The 20,517-nt window shown below is 36.5% G+C and overlaps 2 protein-coding genes across 2 annotated transcripts; both read right to left on the bottom strand.

The window, feature by feature from the left end:
• Positions 1 to 2,061: 2,061 nt before the first annotated feature.
• On the bottom strand, positions 2,062 to 3,425 carry LOC131995090 (uncharacterized). Its single transcript, XM_059362942.1, has 2 exons — positions 2,523 to 3,425; positions 2,062 to 2,398 (listed from the first exon to the last, which is right to left on the bottom strand). Exons 1-2 carry the CDS (start codon positions 3,295 to 3,297, stop codon positions 2,181 to 2,183), a joined length of 993 nt encoding a protein of 330 aa, XP_059218925.1. The 5' UTR covers positions 3,298 to 3,425; the 3' UTR covers positions 2,062 to 2,180.
• A 1,428-nt stretch (positions 3,426 to 4,853) lies between these two features.
• LOC131995091 (uncharacterized) lies at positions 4,854 to 17,759 on the bottom strand. The gene is made up of 5 exons (XM_059362943.1): positions 17,615 to 17,759; positions 12,720 to 12,855; positions 12,568 to 12,615; positions 12,427 to 12,498; positions 4,854 to 5,142 (listed from the first exon to the last, which is right to left on the bottom strand). Exons 2-5 carry the CDS (start codon positions 12,853 to 12,855, stop codon positions 4,877 to 4,879), a joined length of 522 nt encoding a protein of 173 aa, XP_059218926.1. The 5' UTR covers positions 17,615 to 17,759; the 3' UTR covers positions 4,854 to 4,876.
• Positions 17,760 to 20,517: the final 2,758 nt, after the last annotated feature.

The following is a 20,517-nucleotide window of genomic DNA, read 5'->3' as shown; positions in this document are numbered from 1 at the left end:
AGGATGTCGAAGGGCCTAACAAAACTCACTGTCCCAAATTTCAGCAAAATCGGATAATAAATGTGGCTTTTATGGGCCTTAAACCCTAAATCGGCGGATCGGTCTATATGGGGGCTATATCAAGATATAGTCCGATATAGCCCATCTACGAACTTAACCGCTTATGGACAAAAAAAGAACCTGTGCAAAATTTTAGCTCAATATCTCTTTTTTTGAAGACTGTCGTGTGATTTCAACAGACAGACGAATGTACATGGCTAGATCGTCTTAGATTTTTTCGCTGATCTAGAATATATATACCTTGTAGGGTCGGAAATGGATATATCGATGTGTTGCAAACGGAATGACAAAATGAATATACCCTCATCCTGCGGTGATAGGTATAAAAAGCAAAAATGTTTGCTGAAATAACAGAAAATAGAACAGCAGTAATTGCTTGCTAAAATAGGAAACAGTTACTGCTGTTGTCAGATAAAAAGTTGATTGCTGCCTAAATATATTAAAAATTTTTATATTAAGTCTTATCTTTTTATTATAAGGGTATTCGGGCGTAAATTTTTTCTACTTTTCAACAATTGTATAACTTTTTTACGCTTCCAAATGACAGCTGATAAAATATATTCTAATGTTTTATTTATGCTTTTTAACAAAAAATGTACTACTAAAATTTCCTAAAATGTATATTACGTGTAATGTTGTTGTAGCAGTTTGTTATACACCGAGGCGGCAGCCTTTGTTGATGTCAATCGGGTCAATCCGGTACTTACAAACGACTGCCATGGGATTGTTTGTTGTTTTACGTCTAATATATGGTAAATGATCTAATGTCAGTTTAGAAGTTAAAAAATTTTAAACACTTTGGTATGTTTTTTTTTCTATCATTTTTCATTTGCACCAACTTTTTATTATCTGAGAATCGCAGAAATTGTTTGCTGTTTCAGCAAAAAATTATTGCTGTCCCATTTTTAGCAGCTTTGCTGTTGTTACAGCAAATATCTTCGCTTATTTTACTAACAAATTTCTATGAGTGTTGTATTAACGATAATTCCCAAAATTATTGGTGGTATATTTTTCATAATCGATATATATTTTTGCGAAAAGATTCATTTTTATGGTAATAACAAATTTCATATACCATGTTAATTGCCAAGTACCTATTTGTGCTATGCACTAATCAGATAGTCTGTCGCAAGACGATTTTGTGTATAGAGATTTAGCTTACCATAGACCTAAATGGTTTTATTATTTTCGAAGGACATCCATTTAATAAACATTACAAGGTAAAACTTTCATTTTCAAGTTTTTTGCCTGTTAGGGCAAGATCATAAAATTTTACAATTTTTAAAAATTGTAGGCAATAAAACTTTTTTATTGCTTAATTCTTAATCCTAAACTAATTAATTTTTTACTTATTTATATATTAATAATAACATATTTTATATATTGCAATCTTGCTGTAAATATATTTTAAAAATGGGAAGAAAGTTTTTTTAACACATGTAATTTTATGTATTGAACCTATCAACCACCGTTAATAAATTCAATTGGGCCAAATTGACGATGGATGTCAAGGGGCCTAACACAAACCACTGTCCCAAATTTCAGCAAAATCGGATAATAAATGTGGCTTTTATGGGCCTAAGACCCTTAATCGGAGGATCAGTCTATGTGGCACCTATATAATCTGGACCGATCTAGGCCAAATTGACGAAGGATGTCGAAGGGCCTAACACAATTCACTGTCCCTAATTTTAGCAAAATCGGATAATAAATGTGGCTTTTATGGGCCTAAGACCCTAAATCGGAGGATCGGTCTATGGCAGCTATATCCAAATCTGGACCGATCTAAGCCAAATTTACGAAGGAGGCCTAACACAACTCACTGTCCCAAATTTCAGCAAAACAACTGCAGTGGTTTGAAAACCCCGTTTTTGAATTAACACTGTCAAATTCCCGTCAGTATAGCGTAGTCCGTTAAAACCAAAAAAAATATAATAAGCAGAAATAATTTTGACTAGTTTCTTTGAACATTTGAAGAATTCAAAAAATTTATTGGCGCAATCACATAACAAAACAAAAAAATCCAAAACAAAAAACGATTAATTAAATTTTAGTAAATGAAGCAATAGTTTTTTAAATAAAACCAATTAAGAAATAAATTAATATTCGAAATTCACTCATTAGGCCTTGTCCCTATAAGGCTTTTTTTGATTATCAATAAAAGATTTTATTTGCTGAGGGGTTCTTCCCTCCAAAATATTGTATTTTTTTTTTAATTTGAGGCATTCTAATACGGTAGGAAGTTTTTTTATTCTTCCAAGATCTCCCAGCTCGTTGCGCAGCACTTCTTTCTCCATTGGTGTCCATCTCCGACGTTTCGTTTTTCCATAGGGAGAAGCTAAAAATTTAAAAATTTATTAAAATATCGATAAAATATTTAAAATATTTTTCTGAAAAGATTTTTTGAAAGACAATCTTAATACTAAGTTATAAGTTGGTGCGAGAAAAATGTTAAAACTTACTACTTCTTCTCTTCTTCTTTGGCATGTAATCTGGATCTCCATTTTGATCTTCCACGGTAGAGGTGATGATATTTTGATCGCCAATTACTGCTGCGTCATACCCATTGCTCTGGTCGTCTAAGTCAACTCTATCACCGACATTGCCTCCATTACCAAGATCCACTTCGTTACCTCCATTACCTTGGTTGCCAACGTTACCTCTACTATCTTCATCACCAACGTTACCTCCTTCACATTCGTCGTCTGCGGCATCTTCATCGCTTTCATTGTCGTTAACGCCATTATCACTAATACCAATTGCTGCCATAAGAATTTGGGACACGCAATTTACTTCAGCTTCTGGAATTGTTGCTCGGTAAACGTTTTTGTGGATATCTTTATGATGTCCCAAAAAGTTGGCTAATTTATCAATAGAGGCCTCTTCTGCATTAATCATTGACATATAAGTGGCTATGTGTTTACGCAATTTAGTTCCACGCAGACTTTCCGGAATTTCTGCACCGCATTCAGTGGAAAACTGTCTAATCAAAGTACATGCACGAAAGTATTGGTTGGATGTTTTGGAAGCTACCGGGTTTGCGAATATAAAAGGGTTTTTAATAGTTATCCCTGCTTTTTTGCGGTATTCTAAAATTTTATCAATTGCTTTAACTGTTAAAGGACAAAGAAGCACAGGTACAGTGCGGCCTAGTTTGCCTCTTAGGTTAATCCTAGCATATTGTCTTGCAAAAAATATTGCTTCATTAGATAAATTGCTCAGCAGCTCCTTCTCCATTCTGTTTGTTATAATTTCTTTGTTGGTATAGTTAGCAATTTGGATGCGCTCAAGTTCTCCAGCCCTTCTTCTGTTAAAGATTTGTATGAGCACTAAAGTACATTTATTCAATTCGATGTAACTGTCCATATCAAAGTTTGTCAATTTCGAAATATATTCGGCCACTAAGTTTTTAAGATAAAAGTACAATTTCTTAATATCTTCTTTTGTTGGCAGGACAACTTTTTTTATCCGCTTTTGGTTGCTCTGGTCTTCAAGGGCTTTTCTATTTATAACCGTAGGTACTTCTTCTTCCCACAGTAAGATAAAATCACGGACAGTTTTCTTTTTATCTTCTTCCGCTAGATCTTTAACATATTCCGCTTGCAATGTATATGCACATTTTTTTATTAAAGACGAAAGTATTATCGCCACTTGTGGATGATCATACCATTGCCGTTCCTCATTCCAACTGGCTACTTTTTTTATAGCCTCTATGCACATATCATGTTTTTGGGGCCTAAAGACGTCTTTTAATTCGGTAATTTCATGATCTAAAGCCATAGCCTGAAGTTTAAACCTGCCTAAATACCGCAAACGAGCACGAATCATTTCGTAATTGTGGGGGGACGTGTACTTCTCGGCCATCCTCCTACCATATTTTATTATGAGTTCATCAAACCTGATGGAATCGGTTACAACGTCGTCATTGAGAACTGGCAAAATCTTCGTTCTTAGGACTGGACTGGCCGCTGGATGGTAAAATTGAGTTAGTGCTTTACCCGCTGCTATAGTTAACTTATTTTTTCTAGCCCTATTGACTTTATGGCAGTTATACCGGTGTTGTCGAAAACTCATTTTGGAATAGAAGCCCTTACAAGTGCAACAACAAGTCAAATCAGTGGCACTTTTCGCAAACTTCTTTTGTGGATTTCTTGGTAAAATTAAAATGCCAGTGTTTGCAGTTTTGTTAGTATTATGAACAAAATCACCTTCTTTCCGCAATTTTGCCAAAATTTTCATACGCTCATCACTCTTTGCCGGCAACCTGCTCGCAGTTTTTACTTCTCTCTCAGCCTTATGTTTCAAAAGCAAATGCCTTCCAATCTGAGTCTGCAATGAACCGCAAAATTTGCAATAATGCCTTTTCTTGACTTTGCCTTTGAGAGGGACTGTAACCAAATTTATATTAAGAGGATCCTCTATAATTGTTAGGCTTTGTTCAAAAGTAGAGCATAAGCTGGTGTCCGGAACATACTGTGAATTAGACGTATTCTCGCGGTTCAATGAACTATCAATGTTGGATTCGCATTTCGAAGTATCTGCGGTAATTGTGCTAACATCCAAGTCACACTTATCCTGAGAAACTCCTTCGCAATGGGTCGAGTTTAAAATTGTTTTGTAGGTGGACGTCGATTTTATTGGATGTAACTGAGTCGGTGATACATTAGAAACGGGACAAAATAATTCTACTTCCGGACTATCCTCTTTAGTAGATAAATCATATTGGTTTATTAAACATTCAATGGTGTTATTGCCTTGCGTAGTATTTGCAGAAACCAAGCTAAGATCCAAACCAGATTTGTCCTTAGAAACCCATTTATTTAAGTGTCGAGCTTAAGTCTATATTGGAGGAGGGCTTTGATGGTTTTAGAGGTAAGTGGCTTTCTGGCGTTGGTGATGAAATAAGAACTAGAGGATCCTCCCCATTGTTCAAATACTTCTCACTAAAACAACATAATGTGACATCCTCAGGAAACTCTAAGTTAGTTGTAGGTAAATCATCTTGGTTTAATGAATATTCCATTTTTGTAATACTAGCAGCAATCTTGCCGACATTCCGATTAGATTTGTCCTGGTAAACCCCTTAAAAAAAAGCGTCGAGTTTGAAATTATATTGAAGGTAAACAGTGTCATTGGAGATAACTGACATACATATCTAGATAATCATAAATAACTTGCAACTAATGCAAGAAATTCGATTGTACTGTTTTAACTGGATTTAACTGAATAGTCTCTTATTATTTCTTGTATTGATATTCTCTTATCAATACAAGAAACTTTATTGTATTGATTATTACAATCAAATTTGCTGAAAAATTTCTTTAAAATAGCCTTGAGTTTGTGGTCCAAATCCACTTTAGGCATAGTTTACTATTTTCTATCTCGAATTCCCAAAATTCAAGAGATTAAATGACAGCTATACACAAATATATATAAGGGGTTATTTCTTAGAGCTATAGGAAAGCTTTTCAAAAAGAAAACACATAAAATTCAGAAAAATGCATAAAATTTTTATTTGAATCGATAGTACTTGGCCATTTATTTAAATGTTCGAAGATTGTTTTATGCAAATGTTGACGGTGACTGCGTCTCAAATGGTCCATCCGCTTAATCCAATTTTGACATACTCTTTCCAATATTTCTGCCGGTATATCACGAATAAATGCTTCAATTTTGTCTTCCAATGCGCCAATTGAAGCGGGCTTGTCTGTTAGACATGAGGTTTAACATAGCCCCGCAAAAAATAGTCTAAAGGCGTTAAATCGCACGATCTAGCTGGCCATTAGACCGAACCCGAATGTAAAATAAATTGTTCACCGAACTCGCCACACACTAAGTTCATTCCTACCCGTGCTGTTGCCGTTTTGTTGAAACCACATGTCATGCAAGTTAAGCTCTTACATTTTGGGCAAAAAAAAGTTGGATATCACCTCACGATAGCGCTCACCATTTACAGTTACATTACGATTCGCATCATCTTTGAAGAAGTACGGTCTAATGATGCCACCAGTCCATAAACCGCACCAAACTGTGACTTTGCTGGTTGCATTGGTAGCTCTTGCAATGCTTCTGGCAGATCTTTACTCCAAAATGTGCGCATGAACATTCCATTAAAGAACTGGAGCAAACTTCTCACAAATCAATGAGTGATGTCCGATTCAATTTTAAGCTCAATGATAAGGGACCTCCTTTTTATAGCCGAGTCCGAAAAGCGTGTCGCAAAGCGACACATCTTTGCGGAGAAGTTTTTACATGGCAAGGTACCTCACAAATGTCGCCAGCATTAGGAGGGGATAACCACCGCTGAAAAATATTCTGTTGTTCTCGCCAGGATTCGAACCCAGGCGTTCAGTGTCATAGGGGGACATGCTAACCTCTGCGCTACTCTAAAATCGACAATTCTGTTTATTTATGTATCCATTGATATACTGACTGCGACATTTTCTTCAGTTCGCACTCTACATAAGCGTGTTGTTGGCTTAGAGTCCAACAATGTAAATTTGGTGCGAAATGGAAGAAGCTCGCGACTAACTATTTAACAGACGATTCATCATTAAATTATAGACCAAATTGGCATTTAAGGATCTCATGTAACTAATAATGGCCTTAAATGAGCGCAAATAAGCTTGAACAAGTAAAAAGGCGTTAAGTTCGGCCGGGCCGAACTTTGGATACCCACCACCTCGGATATATATGTGAACCACCTTTCCTCAAAATCCGGTGCAAAATTCATACCTTATGCCCCATAGCAGCTATGTTCCGATTTGGACCAGATACTAAGTAAAAGTTATTGTTCAATTGTATATAACAAAATATTGGTCTTTTTAGTTGTTATATCTAAAAATAAAACGATCTGAACTATATTCCACACGAATGTCGAAAAGCATAACATAAGTCAGTGTGTCAAATTTCAGTGCAATCGGATTATGGGGCCAAGACTTTAAATCGAGAGATCGGTTTATATGGCAGCTATATGCAAATCTTGATCGATCTAGACCAAATTGCAGAAATATGTGGAGGGGCTTAACTTAACTCTTTGTCTCAAATTTCGGCAACATCGGACAATAAATGCGCTTTTTATGGCCCTAAAACCGAGAGATCGGTCTATATGGCAGCTATATCCAAATCTGGGCCGATTTGAGCCAAATTGACGGAGGATGTTGAAGGGCCTAATACAACTCACTGTCCCAAATTTTCTCAAAATCGGATAATAAATGTGGCTTTTATGGGCCTAAGACCCTAAATTGGAGGATCGGTCTATATGGCAGCTATATCCAAATCTAGACCGATCTGGGCCTAATTGACGGAGGATGTCGAAAGGCCTAACACAACTCACTGTCCCAAATTTCAGCAAAATCGGATAATAAATGTGGCCTTTATTGGCCTAAGACCCTAAATCGGCGGATCGGTCTATATGTGGGCTATATCAAGATATAGTCCGATATAGCACATCTTCGAACTTAACCTGCTTATGGACAAAAAAAGAACCTGTGCAAAATTTTAGCTCAATATCTCTATTTTTTGAAGACTGTAGCATGATTTCAACAGACAGACGGACGGACATGTCCAGATCGTCTTGGATTTTTACGCTGATCAAGAATATATAAACTTTCCCCCATCTTGATCCCATCTATAACTTATTTGTGACGGATGTCGTGTTAATAATTCAACTCACTGTACCAAATTTTAGCAAGTTTAAATATTAAATTCTTTTAATAAATTTAAATTCTCTTTTTCGTTAATTAATTTACTACTCATTGCAGCAATTCATATTCTTAATACTAAACAAATTGCGTGACCAAATAATTAAAATCCTTGGGTATTGGTACCAAATTCTTGTTATTCCATCCATATTTATTTATTCCATATATATCGCCATTTGTCAATGCATTGTTGAGATAATGTCGTAATTGTTTTAGAATTATACACATTTAAAAGTTATTGAATCAATTTTGGAATATTAGAATAGAAAACCGAAATGTCTTTAAAAGTTGTCAATTGTGTATCAAATTTTATATTGAAGTTCTTTCCAATGCTATATATGTATGTGTCATTAACACAAACATAGAAAACCTAATCACATAATAGCTTTGAAAACGAAGTCATCAATTAGGAAAAATATAAATTTTTATACAAAGTCGACAGCTTTTAAAAAGGCATTCCGGTTTTCTTTAACAAATTTTTATAAGATCTAAAACATTTACGGCATTATCTCAACAAAGCATTTGGGGGAGTCGTACAGGCCGAACTCCCTTCTCTCACCAGCAGCAAAGAAGCTTGGGGCATTACTCCTCCCGAGCCTCGCAGGAGAATTTTCATTCACCGAGCATCAACAGGGATTTCGAAGACTGCATAGCACTACAACTGCTTTGCATGCCATCATCGCACACATTTGCCGTGGCTTCAGTCAGCTCAGGCCATGTTATAGGACGGTCCTCGTGACACATTTGTGTAATTTAATGATAAGAAATCGAAGCCACTTAGAGTGAAACACGGAGTTTCCCAAGGCGGGGTTATATCTCCGGTACTTTTTAACCTCTAACTATCCTCCATTCCGCCCCCTCCAGACGGCATAGAGATCGTATTGTGGCATCAGGCCGCCACCCATTGTTGACATCTGCGATAGGTTGAACGTCTACCTCAACGAACTTGCCTCATATTTCGCTGCAAGAAATCTGAAGATATTTGCCACCAAATCTTCAGCCACATTGTTCACTGCAAATACGCGTGGGGTGAATGCCGAGCTGACTGTGATAGTCGATGGAGAAATGATTCTGACCATCAAGTGCCCCAAAATACTTGGCGTCACATTTGACAGCTCTTACATAGTCGTGTTTCAGATAATATAAAAATTTTAAAATTATTAAATCAATTTTAGAATATTGGGATAAAAACACAAAATGTATTTAAAAGTTGTCAATTATAAATCAAATTTTATATTGAAGTTCTTTCCAATGATATATATATTATGTGTCATTAACACAAACATAAGTATCATAATAGCTTTGAAAAAATAGGCAAAATATACATTTTTATACAAAGTCGACAACTTTTAAAAAGACATTTCGGGTTTCCATTCCTATATACCGACATTGATTCAATAATTAAGAAATGTTTATAATATCTCAAACAAATCATTTACAAATATGGATATATTGAAATATGGAAGCATTAACATGAATTTGGTAAAGGAACTCAAGGCTTTTAATTATTTGGTTTTTATAAAGAAAATTAATTGTGTTTTATAAAGAATATTAATTGCTGGAATGAGAAGAAAATTATACAATTATAAAAATTATACTCTATATTGGAATTTTTGGATCACAAGAATACGAGGACAGACAGAAAGACATAGGAACATTAATGGTGCCTTCAATAATGCAAAACCCGTTAATCAGAAGGACCTGCATACTTTCGGCATCAATACTATTGTAAAAAAGTTTATTAATAACTTATTTACTAAAAGACGTATTACGACTGGCTTAGGTTCTGTAGTTCTACAGAGACGGGCCAGTAGAAGGACACCTCATGGAGTTAATATTCACAACTTTTTTTAAATTATTTTGATAGTAGTGCCCAAATGAGGCATTCAGGGCAATGAGCCTCTCCCACATCCACATAAATCAACTTGTTTAGGGTATTTGGTTTCAAAATCATGTCATGAAGGTACATCGGATACAAAATAATAAATCCCAATTCGTACTCGACTCCTAAATACCTTTCATTTGAGTACCCTATTGTCCTAATCAGCCTGCATGCCCATTTGGTTTTTTGTTTGGGGTGATACGCCCTGATACTTGGTGCCATGTTTTGATATCATTTTCGTATTCTGTTCCCAAATACCGTGCACTTGAGACCTCTATCTGCCCCTTTTTCCGTTTGGTGGTTTGTTGGAGGGCAAATGGCAAATATGGATATATACAATAACAATAACAAGAATTTGGTAAATATACCCAAGGCTTTTAATTATTGGTCACACAATTTGTGTTTGGGCAACACAATTTGGATTGTCCAATTATAGAAGACATTGACGAAAATGTCAACAGGATTACGACTGCACTGGTGGGGTCCTTCGCAGTGTCACACTCAGGAGCGTACTGAAAAGGCTCACAGATGTTGAGCAATATGTAGGCTCGAAATGGGTCCTGAATCTGAAGATAGTCCACTGGCTCTACAGGAGCGTGATTAGACCAATATTTACTTACGCCTCAATAGTTTGGTGGACTTTTTTGGAGAAAAAGTGCAACATAGGGACCATACAACAGGTTCAAAGAAAATGTTGTCTTTGGATAGGCGGAGCGATGAGGACCACGCCCACTAGGGCACTGGAGACTATTCTAGATATCCGACCCATTGACATACACATGAGGCAACCACTGCGGCTATGACACTTAAGGCGATGGGAGAATGGAATGAGGATGGGAGCAGCTCATACCATCGCGGTATAATCGCGGGGACGATAGGAAACCTGGAAGGAAGGGGAGAGGTTTCCGATCGGATACCTGAGGTGAACTTTGAGGTCGAGTGCGACGCACTGCTGCCATGGGCACAGTCTTGGATTGACGGAACCCTAATATTGCCATCTGGAGGATCATGAGCTGGAGGACAGAGTGGGTCTGGGGGTTTACATTGAAAACCCTGTTTTAGACTGCCTGACCATAGTACGGTCCTGCAGGCGGAGATCCGTGCGATCACGGATGCGTGAAATGGTGTGGTGCTAACGCGAGGACGTCGAGTGTGAACATCTTTACCGACTGTAAAATTGCCATAAGGGCAATAACAACCAGGACGGTAAGGTCACGAACAGTCTTGCAGTGTAAGAAGGAGATTAACGCCTTCTCTGAGAATGGCAAAATCCGCATCGTTAGGGTGCCGGGCCGTAACGGAAGGGAATGAAAGAGCAGATGATTTGGCGGTGAAGGCCAGAGGATTGTCGTCAATAAACTTGGTTAACCCGAAGCCTTTCGGGTCGACGCAGTCCGAGGGGGTGGGCGAGGCAGCCGCCTGACACTTGGTGCTAAATTTTGATACCATTTTCGTATTCTGTCCCCAAATACTGTGCACTTGAATCCCATATCAGTCTACTTTTGCGTCTGGTGTTTTTTGGAGGGAAGAGGCGGCCCTTCTTTTGATATCAGATTCGTATTCTATTCCCATTTGCCATTCATTTGAGTCCCATATTGTAAATTGTGGGTAAATTTATGGCATCAATGTAGGTCATGGCTTTCCGTAAAAATAATATGTAGGGTGGGCATTGTTTATAATTAGTTTCCGTATGCATGCAGACGCAATTGAAAAGCGGTGGCACTACCCTTCCTTAGAACGCTGGACACTTTCCGTGTGGACTATTCCTCAGCTGCTGCTCCGTCATAGCAGACCTTTTTGTCAATATAGTTTACTACTCTTTCCAGCAATTAATATTCTTAATAAAACACAAATTGCTTGTCCAAATAATTCAAAACCCTTGGATTTTGGCACCAAATTCTTGTTATTCCATCCACATTTCCATATATATCCATATTTGTCAATGCATTGTTGAGACAATGTCGCAAAATTTTCAGATATTATAAAAATTTTACAATTATTGAATCATTTTTGGTATGTTGGAATAGAAACCCGAAATGTATTTAAAAGTTGTCAACTGTGTATCAAATTCTATATTGAAGTTCTCTGCAATGCTATGTATGACTAAATTTTTTTGTGGCATTAACACAAACATAAAAAACCTTATCACATAATAGCTTTGAAAACAAATTCATCAATTAGGAAAACATTAATTTTTATACAAAGTCGACAGCTTTTAAAAAAACATTTCGGGTTTCTATTCCAATATACCGACATTGCTTCAATAATTAAGAACTTTTTAGAATATCTGAAACATTTATGGCATTATCTCAACAAAGTATTTGCAAATATGGATATATTGAAATATGGAAGCAATAACAATAATTTGGTAAATGAACTCAAGGCTTTTACTTATTTGGTTACACAGTTTGTGTTTTATAAAGAATACTAATTTCTGGAAAGAGTAGAAAATTACATAATTATAAATATAGTCCTCCATATTGGAATTTTTGGAAAATGTGTTTTATTGAAAACATTATTCCGGGGGTCCTGGGTTTGATGGGAATCACAATGTGGTATCACAATGGACAAGAAATGTCTATGTGTGTGTGTTTAAAAAGACTGCCACTCAGACCTAACGTAACCAAGTTTAACCACGTCAAGTTCTAGCTCATAGTCATATTTATGGTAAAAAGTCTAAAAAGGTTGCTAGAAACATATCTTAGGGCCAATATCACAAGAGATAGCCTGTGTCGGCAACAACTTGTCTACATGTTGCAGTGTGCGCATGTTATTACTTACCGGGTTTAACTCGAATTTTCTGTGATATGGCATTTTCTTTCTCCTTATTGTTGTTTTGTTTTGGCAAATTTCCTAAAAAATGTTAAATCTTTAATTTTTTTGTACACATTTGAAATAAAATTAAAGGAAACATATAATTACCATTTTTTTCTTCCCTTATTTTTCTATCCAATAGGGAACTATAATTATCTTTAAAAAAATTTATTGTTTTAATTAATTTATATAAAAAAAAAAATGAAATAATGCGCAAAGCGTATCCAAATATGGAAATTGACAACATTTGTAATACTTACTTGATTTACAAACAAGGAGACCAACATGCCCTTTTCCCTCATGCTTAAAGAGCACACTCCTAGTACCATTCCAGGAAATTTCCTTTGATTGGACAACAAAAAGATTTTTATTTGAGGTCCTTATTAGCGAATACATCTATAATTAAGTGAAATATTGGAATAAAATAAAGTTGAAACAAGTAGGGAAAGGCAAATGTAAATATCCTACACAACTTAGTTTATCGGATGAACGATATCTTATATATAACAAGTAAAAGCGTGATAAGTTCGGCCGGGCCGAATCTTATATACCCTCCACCATGGATTGCATTTGTCGAGTTGTTTTCCCGGCATCTCTTCTTAGGCTAAAAGGGATATAAGAAAAGAGTTGCTCTGCTATTAAAACGATATCAAGATATGGTCCGGTTCGGACCACAATTAAATTATATGTTGGAGACCTGTGTAAAATTTCAGCCAATTCGTATAAGAATTGCGCCCATTGGGGCTCACGAAGTAAAATAGAGAGAACGATTTATATGGGATCTGTATCGGGCTATAGACCTCAGATAATAATATAGACCTCAGATAATAATAATTTATCGGATAATAATTGCGACCTCTAGGGGTCAAGAAGTCAAGATCCCAGATCGGTTTATATGGCAGCTATTTCAGGTTATGAACCGATTTGAACCTTATTTGACACAGTTGTTGAAAGTAAAAATAAAATACGTCATGCAAAATTTCAGCCAAATCGGATAAGAATTGCGCCCTCTAGAAGCTCAAGAAGTCAAATCCCCAGATCTGTTTATATGACAGCTATATCAGGTTATGGACCGATTTCAACCATACTTGGCACAGTTGTTGGGTATCATAACGAAATACTTCGTGCAAAAATTCATTCAAATCGGATAAGAATTGTGCCCTCTAGAGGCTCAAGAAGTCAAGACCCAAGATCGGCTTATATGGCAGCTATATTAGGTTATGGACCGATTTGAACCATACTTGGCACAGTTGTTGGGTATCATAACAAAACACGTCGTGCAAAATTTCGTTCTGATCGGATAAGAATTGCGCACGCTAGAGGCTCAAGAATTCAAGACCCAATATCGGTTTATATGGCAGCTATATCAGGTTATGAACCGATTTGAACCATACTTGGCACAGTTGTTGGATATCATAGCAAAACACGACATGCAAAATTTCATCCCAATCGGATAAGAATTGCGCACTCTAGAGGCTCAAGAAGTCAAGACCCAAGATCGGTTTATATGGCAGCTATATCAGGTTATGGACCGATTTAAACCATACTTGACACAGTTGTTGGGTATCATAACAAAACACGTCGTGCAAAATTTCATTTCAATCGGATAAGAATTGCGCACTCTAGAGGCTCAAGAAGTCAAGACCCAAGATCGGTTTATATGGCAGCTATATCAGGTTATGGACCGATTTGAACTATACTTGGCGCAGTTGTTGGATATTATAACAAAACACGTCGTACAAAATTTCATTCCAATCGGATAAAAATTGCGCACTCTAGAGGCTCAAGAAGTCAAGACCCAAGATCGGTTTATATGGCAGCTATATCAAAACATGGACCGATATGGCCCATTTACAATACCAACCGACCTACACTAATAAGAAGTATTTGTGCAAAATTTCAAGCGGCTAGCTTTACTCCTTCGGAAGTTAGCGTGCTTTCGACAGACAGACGGACGGACGGACGGACGGACAGACGGACGGACATGGCTAGATCGACATAAAATGTCACGACGATCAGGAATATATATACTTTATGGGGTCTCAGACGAATATTTCGAGTAGTTACAAACAGAATGACGAAATTAGTATACCCCCATCTTATGGTGGAGGGTATAAAAATCAATTTGTATTTGTTTGTGTGTTCCTTATAGACTCAGAAACAGCTGAACCGATTTTCTTACCCTAACTTTAAGAAACGCCAGATCTCGGAGATGGTTGGTGCGATTTAAGCGAAATTTTGTATGCTCTCATATAGTACCCTAAAAATAAAAATTTGGTGTCCAAATTTCGGATGGGGTAACTAGGGGGGCCGCCCCACCCTAAAACCTACCAAACATATATTTAGACCAATCACGACAATATGGGACTCAAATGAAAGGTATTTAGGATAAGAAAACGTATCTGATATCCATATGTCGGACCAAGTGCTAGGGGGACCAGCACAACCCCCAAAACACCCCCAAATCGGACATATTTACCGACCATGGCAATATGGGACTCAAATGAAAGGTATTTGCGAGTAGAAAACGAATGTGATATCCAAATGTGGGAACAAGTTTCTGGGGGTCCACTCCTTTCCCAAAACACCCCCCAAACAGGACTTATTTACTGACCATGGGAATATGGGGCTTAAATAAAAGGTATTTGAATGTAGAATACGAATCTGATAACCAAATACGGGACCAAGTGTTTGGGGGCCGCCTCTCCACATAAACCTCCCCCAAAGGGGACACATTTACGACCATAGCCACATGGGGCTCAAATGAAAGGTATTTGGGAGTAAAGCACAAATCTGATATCAATATTCGGGAAAATTGTCTATATGATATCCAAATATGGGACCAAGTTTTTAGGGGGCCGCCTCTCCCCAAAAACATCACCCAAAGGGTACAAATTTACGACCATAGCCATATGGGGCTCAAATGAAATCACGAATATGATATTAATATTTCGGAAAACTGTCTATGGGGCCACCCCACCTCCACGACACCACCCAAATATCCGATGTATATTTTAAAGGCCAACTCACAGAGTGGCCGCCCATCCCCCAAAACACCCTCAAGCCGGAAATATGGGGCTCAAATGAAAGATATGTGGGAGTAGACCACGTATCTGATATCAATATTAGGGACCAACTGTCTAGGGGACGTCCCACCACCATAACAACCCCCAAATAGGACGTATTTGCTCACCAAGACAACTTGGGTCCTAAAGAGAGTGGAACTAAATATTTATATTGTAGTTTTTTGGGCCAATACCTTAAACCGGACATATTTGCTGACTTTTCCAATAAGGAGATTTGAAAACGAATTTGATATCCAATTTTGAGGCCAATGGCAATATGAGGTTCAAATAAATGATATATAGATATATGATTTTCCGGGCTTAGAGTTTGGGCGACCACCCCAATCCCCAAAACACCCCTAAATCGGGCATATTTACCGACCATGACAATGTGGGCCTAAATGAAAAGTATTGGGGGGTAGAGCAAGAATTGATGCCAATTTTGATGCCAAGAATCGGGACCAATTTTTTATTTTTCTGGGCCATGTATCTGGGAGTACACCTTACAACCAAACTTGAATTCGTAGATCAATAAAGATCATATGGGATTCAGATAAAGGCACTTATATCTTTAAACTGCTAGTCAAGCGATATACTATTTTCGTAGCATGGTATTTCACTAAAAAATCTTTAATTGTCGAAAATAAATATTCCAAGGAAACTATTGTTCCATATAAAGTAAAAGAAGGCGCAGCACGGGTCAGCTAGTGTATATATATATATATATATATATATATATATATACTTGAAACGATTTTAATGAAATTTTGACATTACATATTGGGCGACTAAAAGTTTTTTCTGTAATTCTTACATTTAGGTACTTAAAACTACCTTATAGCACAAAATGGCGTATCTTGCCCACAGCTATATCACGTTATAGTCCGATTCGGGGCTCAAGAAGCGAAATCGGGAGATCGGTTTATATGGGAGCTGTATCAAGCTATAGATCGATTCTGACCATATTGCACAAGTATGTTGAGGGCCTTGGGAGGAGCCGTTGTACAATTTGTACATTTGTGCCAAATCGGATGAGAATTGCGCTCTCTAGAGGCTCAAGAAGTCAAGACCCAAAATGGGTTTATATGGCAGCTATATCAAAACATGGACCGATTTGAACCACACTTAGCACAGTTGTTGGAAGTAATATAGAAACACTATGTGCACAATTTCAGTCAAATCGGAGGAGAGTGGCGCCCTCTAGAGGCTCAAGAAGCCAAGACCCAAGATCGGTTTGTATGACAGCTATATCAGGTTATGGACCGATTAGGACCATACTACATACAGTTGTTGGAAGTGATATCAAAACACTATGTGTCAAATCGGACAAGAATTGCGCCCTCTAGAGGCTAAAGAAGTCAAGGCCCAAGATCGGTTTATATGGCAGCTATATCAAAACGTGAACCGATTTGGCCCATTTACAAATCCAACCGACCTACACTAATAAAAAGTATTTCCGCAAAATTTCAAGCAGCTAGCTCTACTCCCTCAAAAGCGTGCTTTCGACAGACAGACGGACGTCTAGTTCGACTTAAAATGTCGCGACGATCAAGAATATATATACTTTATGGGGTCTTAGACGCATATTTCGAGGTGTTACAAACAGAATGACGAAATTAGTATACCCCCATCCTATGGTGGAGGGTATAAAAATTAAAAGTTATACAGTAAACCGATGGAGAAACTAATATGGAAGCTAGAACACTGAGGTTAGCTACATACATCTTAACATGATCCAATTTTGATGGAATTTTGCACACAAGCTAAGAAATCAAAGAATACATGTTGGACAAAATTTCTTCAAAATGCCGATGAACACACCTGTTGAGCCATCAAACAGAACATCTCTTGGAAAATGAAATTTCATCATCAAATGGATCTTTTAGGCACTTCAACTAAAACAAAAAAGGCTGATTTAATTTTAATTGATTTTACCAACGATAATGCCTAAAATATCCTTTTTGTGATGAGATTTCATGCCCATTTTCTTCATTATTATATTTTGAAGAAATTTTATGCATCTTGTAGTCTTTGATTTCTTAGTTTGTATGCAAAGTACAATTTTTTATATTGTGGCAAAAAGTACTTACCTGACCGCTCCGTTCACACAAAATTTTCACTTCTAAATGTGTGTTTTAAACTGTACAATCCCGTTAGAATAAGATATGAAAGCTTATCAAATACGCGAATAAAGTAGTCGCTGTAATTGATACCCGCAACATAATTGCTGCTCTTTTAATGGTAACCTAAGACGTTGACGACTGACAAAAAATGATCTGTCATTATCAAGTATGTTTCCGTTCCCAGCATGCGACCTATTAAAAATAGATTTTACACAAAATATATTTTTACAAACAAATATGTCATACATTTTTATACCCTCCACCATAGGATGGGGGTATACTAATTTCGTCATTCTGTTTGTAACTCCTCGAAATATTCGTCTAATACCCCATAAAGTATATATATTCTTGATCGTCATGACATTTTATGTCGATCTAGCCATGTCCGTCTGTCTGTCGAAAGCCCGCTAACTTTCGAAGGAGTTAAGCTAGCCGTTTGAAATTTTGCGCAAATACTTTTTATTAATGTAGGTCGGATGGGATTGTAAATGGGCTATAACGGTCCACGTTTTGATATAGCTACCATATAAACCTATCTTGGGTTTTGACTTCTTGAGTCTCTAGAGGGCGCATTTCTTTTTCGATTGGAATGAGATTTTGCACGACGTGTTTTGTTATGAAATCTAACCACTGGTTCAAATCGGTCAATAACCTGATATAGCTGCCATATAAACCGATCTTGGGTCTTGACTTCTTGAGCACAAGAGTAAGCACAATTCTTATCCCATTTGGCTGAAATTTGGCACAAGGAGTTTTATTATAGCTTCCAACAACTGCGCTGAGTATGGTTAAAATCGGTCCATAACTTGATATAACTGCCATATAAACCGATCTGGCGTATTGACTTCTTGAGCCACTAGAGGACGCAATTATTATCCGATTTGGCTGAAATTTTGTATGATATGTTTCGCTATGACTTTCAACAAATTCGCTATGACTTTCAAATCGGTCCATAACCTGATATAGCTGCCATATAAACCGATCTGGGGTGTGGACTTCTTGAGCCACTACAGGGAGAAATTCTTATCCGATTTGGCTGAAATATTGCATGATGTGTTTTGTTATGACTTCCAACTTAAGAATGGTTCAAATCGGCCCCTAACCTGATATAGCTGCCATTTGTGCAAAATTTCAAGCGGTTAGCCTTACTCCTTCGGAAATTGGCGTACTTTCGACAGACAGACGGACGGAGATGACTAGATCGACATAAAATGTCGCAACGATCAAGAATATATATACTTTATGGGGTTTCAGACGAATATTTCGAGTAGTTACAAACAGAATGTCGAAATTGGTATACCCCCCATCCTATGGTGGAGGGTATAAAAATAGAAGCAAATTTGCATTTGCATTAATTTTTCGTGAAGTAATGATTTGTAAAGAAGGTTCCATGTATAAAACTTTATAAAATTCTGAAATATTTTATACAGATGTCTTTAAAATAACATAACTTACTCGCCGTGTCTTCCTCTTTTCCAAAGCAAGTCCTTAAATAACTTCATATTGCAACGTTCGTATTTGCAATATAATTGCTAGCAGTAACGGAAAATATTTTTAAAAAATATTCAATACGCAAATAATCATTATTTTCTGTATTTTTTCTGTATTATTATGTGGCGCGCAAATCATGTTACTTTTGATTTTTGCCAACCGTCAAAATTTGTCAGTGTTAGAAAAAATGGTTGATTGGCACAGCAAAATTAATTTTTTTCTCACCAATCTAAAAAACAACCCCCTACGTCATTTTTACATCTCATCATAGGAGATTGCTTTTATTCGACACACGCTCCAAATAGAGATTATATGGATAAAAAAGTAATTGTGTTTGGTATTCGTTGTATGATCTTAACGGGTACTTCCAACGTTGGAACTTTCGGTGCATATGGCTGGCAAATATAGCCTGATGTTATTTGGAAAATCATTGATGCTTACCTAAGTTCTAATGGACAGTTTGCACTTAAAGAAGGATTGTGGGGGAAAATATTTTAATTCTAGAATATTTGTGTATTAATACTTACACTTAACTATGCAATTGTTCTTTAGATTACGTTTATATTGTAAAATAAATTACCTCGATTTGAGCAAAATTTTATATGAAGATCAGCTCACATACAAGTGTACATGCGTACGAATGTACGTACATATCATATATTCACAAGTGTACATTCGTATATATGTACGTATATACCATACATATATATACCTCATTCGATAGATGCATTTCGTCGTATTTTCATCACACAATCAGCATGAAAATTAATATATTCTAGGTTTTAAAGACATCCAGCGAAAAGTGGATTTATTGGTTTATGGTAAAACATGCCAAACAACAAAAATTTTAGCATGCAATGCTGTAAAAGCCGTAAACAAGTTTGATTGATAATAAAACCCCATTTACACTGGTCATTTATTCGGGGTTAGCTGATTTTATAAAGAAAAATTAGATTGACGCAATAATACAAGTTTTAATGTTCAATATTTTGAAGTTTTCCAAATATAAATGATTTTTGCTTTACCAACACATTAAGCCTTGCTTTATTTGTTAATTTTTCTTTACTTTTTTCCATTTCATTATATTTTCTGAACAAACCCTGTCATCCTACATTTGTTAAGTAATGATTACACATTTCTGCTTAAACGGTACGACTGACACGTCAATGACGTGTAAACACGCCGTAAAACAAAGGTTTTACATACAAATGTTTTTTATGATTTTAATATTATAAACTCATTAAGCTGTTCTTTATTTTTTTCCATTTCTTTATTTTTTAAAAAAAATCTTATCATCTTTTAAAGGTGTCATCACATTACATGTGATTGTCTTATGTCAAACAATACATTTTAAATTTTGTTATTGTTAAAGTTCCACA

The sequence above is a fragment of the Stomoxys calcitrans genome, chromosome 2 (genome assembly GCF_963082655.1).
Source record: "Stomoxys calcitrans chromosome 2, idStoCalc2.1, whole genome shotgun sequence".
Lineage (NCBI taxonomy): Eukaryota > Metazoa > Arthropoda > Insecta > Diptera > Muscidae > Stomoxys > Stomoxys calcitrans.
This window is presented reverse-complemented; position numbering and strand designations above follow the sequence as displayed.

Coding starts and splice junctions, on each gene's coding strand:
- LOC131995090 (XM_059362942.1), bottom strand. CDS start 3,297: ATGGAGAAGGAGCTGCTGAGCAATTTATCTAATGAAGCAATATTTTTT. Junction 2,399..2,522: donor AAAGAAGAAGAGAAGAAGTA/GTAAGTTTTAAC, acceptor TTAAATTTTTAG/CTTCTCCCTATGGAAAAACG.
- LOC131995091 (XM_059362943.1), bottom strand. CDS start 12,855: ATGTATTCGCTAATAAGGACCTCAAATAAAAATCTTTTTGTTGTCCAA. Junction 12,616..12,719: donor TCTCCTTGTTTGTAAATCAA/GTAAGTATTACA, acceptor ATTTTTTTAAAG/ATAATTATAGTTCCCTATTG. Junction 5,143..12,426: donor GAAAATTCGAGTTAAACCCG/GTAAGTAATAAC, acceptor CTTTTTTTTAAG/GGGTTTACCAGGACAAATCT.